The 1,746-nt window shown below is 43.3% G+C and overlaps 1 protein-coding gene across 1 annotated transcript in view; it reads left to right on the top strand.

Annotated features, from left to right (window-relative positions):
• The first annotated feature begins 1,352 nt into the window (after nt 1-1,352).
• LOC144602900 (signaling lymphocytic activation molecule-like) overlaps nt 1,353-1,746 on the top strand; it is an 11,368-nt gene continuing 10,974 nt past the window's right edge. Inside the window, exon 1 of the mRNA XM_078416021.1 lies at nt 1,353-1,422. Coding sequence (XP_078272147.1) covers nt 1,353-1,422 — 70 coding nt within the window. The remainder of the gene's footprint in view (nt 1,423-1,746) is intronic.

The following is a 1,746-nucleotide window of genomic DNA, read 5'->3' as shown; positions in this document are numbered from 1 at the left end:
TGATCACGCCGAGTTCTGAGGGCGTCACGGTGGCGCAGCGTTAAAGTTGCTTCCTTATAGCGCCAGAGACCCGGCCTCGATCCTGACCACGGGTGCTGTCTGTACGGAGTTTGTACCTTCTCCCCGTGACGTGCGTGGGTTTTCTCCGTGATTTTCAGTTTTGTACATACAGGTTTGTACGTGAATTGACTTGGTATAATGTAAATTACCCGTAGTATGTTTAGGATTGTGTAAATGTGCGGGGATCCCTGGTCGGTGTGGACTCGGTGGGCCGAAGGGCCTGTTTCCGCGCTGTGTCACTAAACTAAACTAAACTAAACCAAGCAGTTTACATATTAGAGGCTTTTGTTTTGTTAGACACGCATCATTCCTTGATGTTGGCGAATATCGTGTCAGGTACTAACACTACTCGTTAAGACGCTATTGAACGTCGATATATATATGTATTCCTTATAAAGAATATTTTGTATATATTTCTTATTTTATTATATATAAAAACATTATTATTTTATTTTCTTACATTTTAACCTCAGCAGATCCTCGTCGTAGAAAACTGTTGAAACTTTTTTAATCATTTGTGTCCCTTAAACTTTTTAAGGTTTTGACCACTTAATTTAATTAACACGTTTTATTGTTTAAACGATGATTGATTTTTTGCATCATTTTTTACAGTGTACTCTACTTACATATTTCGTTGTGCTGTCGCAAGTAAGAATTTCATTGTTCTATCTGGGACATATGACAATAAAACACTATAGACTCTTGACTCTTGAGATGATGCCTGAGGGAAAAGGAAACATGAATTGTTGTTGGGTGGTCAGAATGAATGGGTGGATTCCATGAAAAGGAATCATACATTTGAGTTCAGAAATAACAGCATTTAAAAAGACATCAACATAAGATGAGCGTTTGATGGCACTGCGGCCTGTACTCGCTGGAGTTTAGAAAGATGAGTGGGGATCTCACTGAAACGTAACGGACAGTGAAATGCTGGAGAGAGTGGATGTGGAGAGGGTGTTTCCACTAGTGAGAGAGTCTAGGATCAGCGTACGGTGTCAGGGGTTATGGGGAGAAGGCAGGAGAATGGGGTTGACAAGATAGATCAGCCAAGATTGAATGACGGAGTAGACTCGATGGGCTGAATAGACTAATTCTGCTCCAATTACTTATGAACATGAACTATCTTTCCTCTGCACTCTGAGTCTGATGCGGGTCATGTCCAGCATTTCTTTGCCTCCACAAAAGCTGCTCGAAATGCTGAGGAATCTCTAACAGGTTATTTTTTTCTTGCTATAGATTCCAGCATCTGCCGTCTCTTGTGTCTCAATAACAACCTAGTCTTCAGAGAAGACATGGCCAGGAGAGTTCCTGGGATTCACTCCCTCATCGGGATACTTTGGCTGATGTTGAGCGACTCTGGAGGTGAGTCCATGCCTTGACCCAGGGTTGGGGTTGGCGGTAGGGTGGAAGAAGAGGTGCTACATAGAACAGTACAGCACATGAACAGGCCATTCAGCCCACAACATGCATGCGGAACATGATGCCAAGATAAGGTACACTCCTCTCCCTACATATAATACATGTCTGTGCATCCCCTGTATATCCATGTGCCTTTCCAAACGCCACTTAAACCCTACTCTCTTATCTGCCCTCCACCACCACCTCTAGTAGCGCATTCCATACACCCACCACTCTCGGTGTAAAACAAACTTGTGGCCCCACATCCCGAGAGCGTGCAGGTTTGTA

The sequence above is a fragment of the Rhinoraja longicauda genome, chromosome 19 (genome assembly GCF_053455715.1).
Source record: "Rhinoraja longicauda isolate Sanriku21f chromosome 19, sRhiLon1.1, whole genome shotgun sequence".
NCBI lineage: Eukaryota > Metazoa > Chordata > Chondrichthyes > Rajiformes > Arhynchobatidae > Rhinoraja > Rhinoraja longicauda.
The sequence above is the reverse complement of the archived record's forward strand: the minus strand, read 5'-3'. Positions and strand labels throughout refer to the sequence as shown.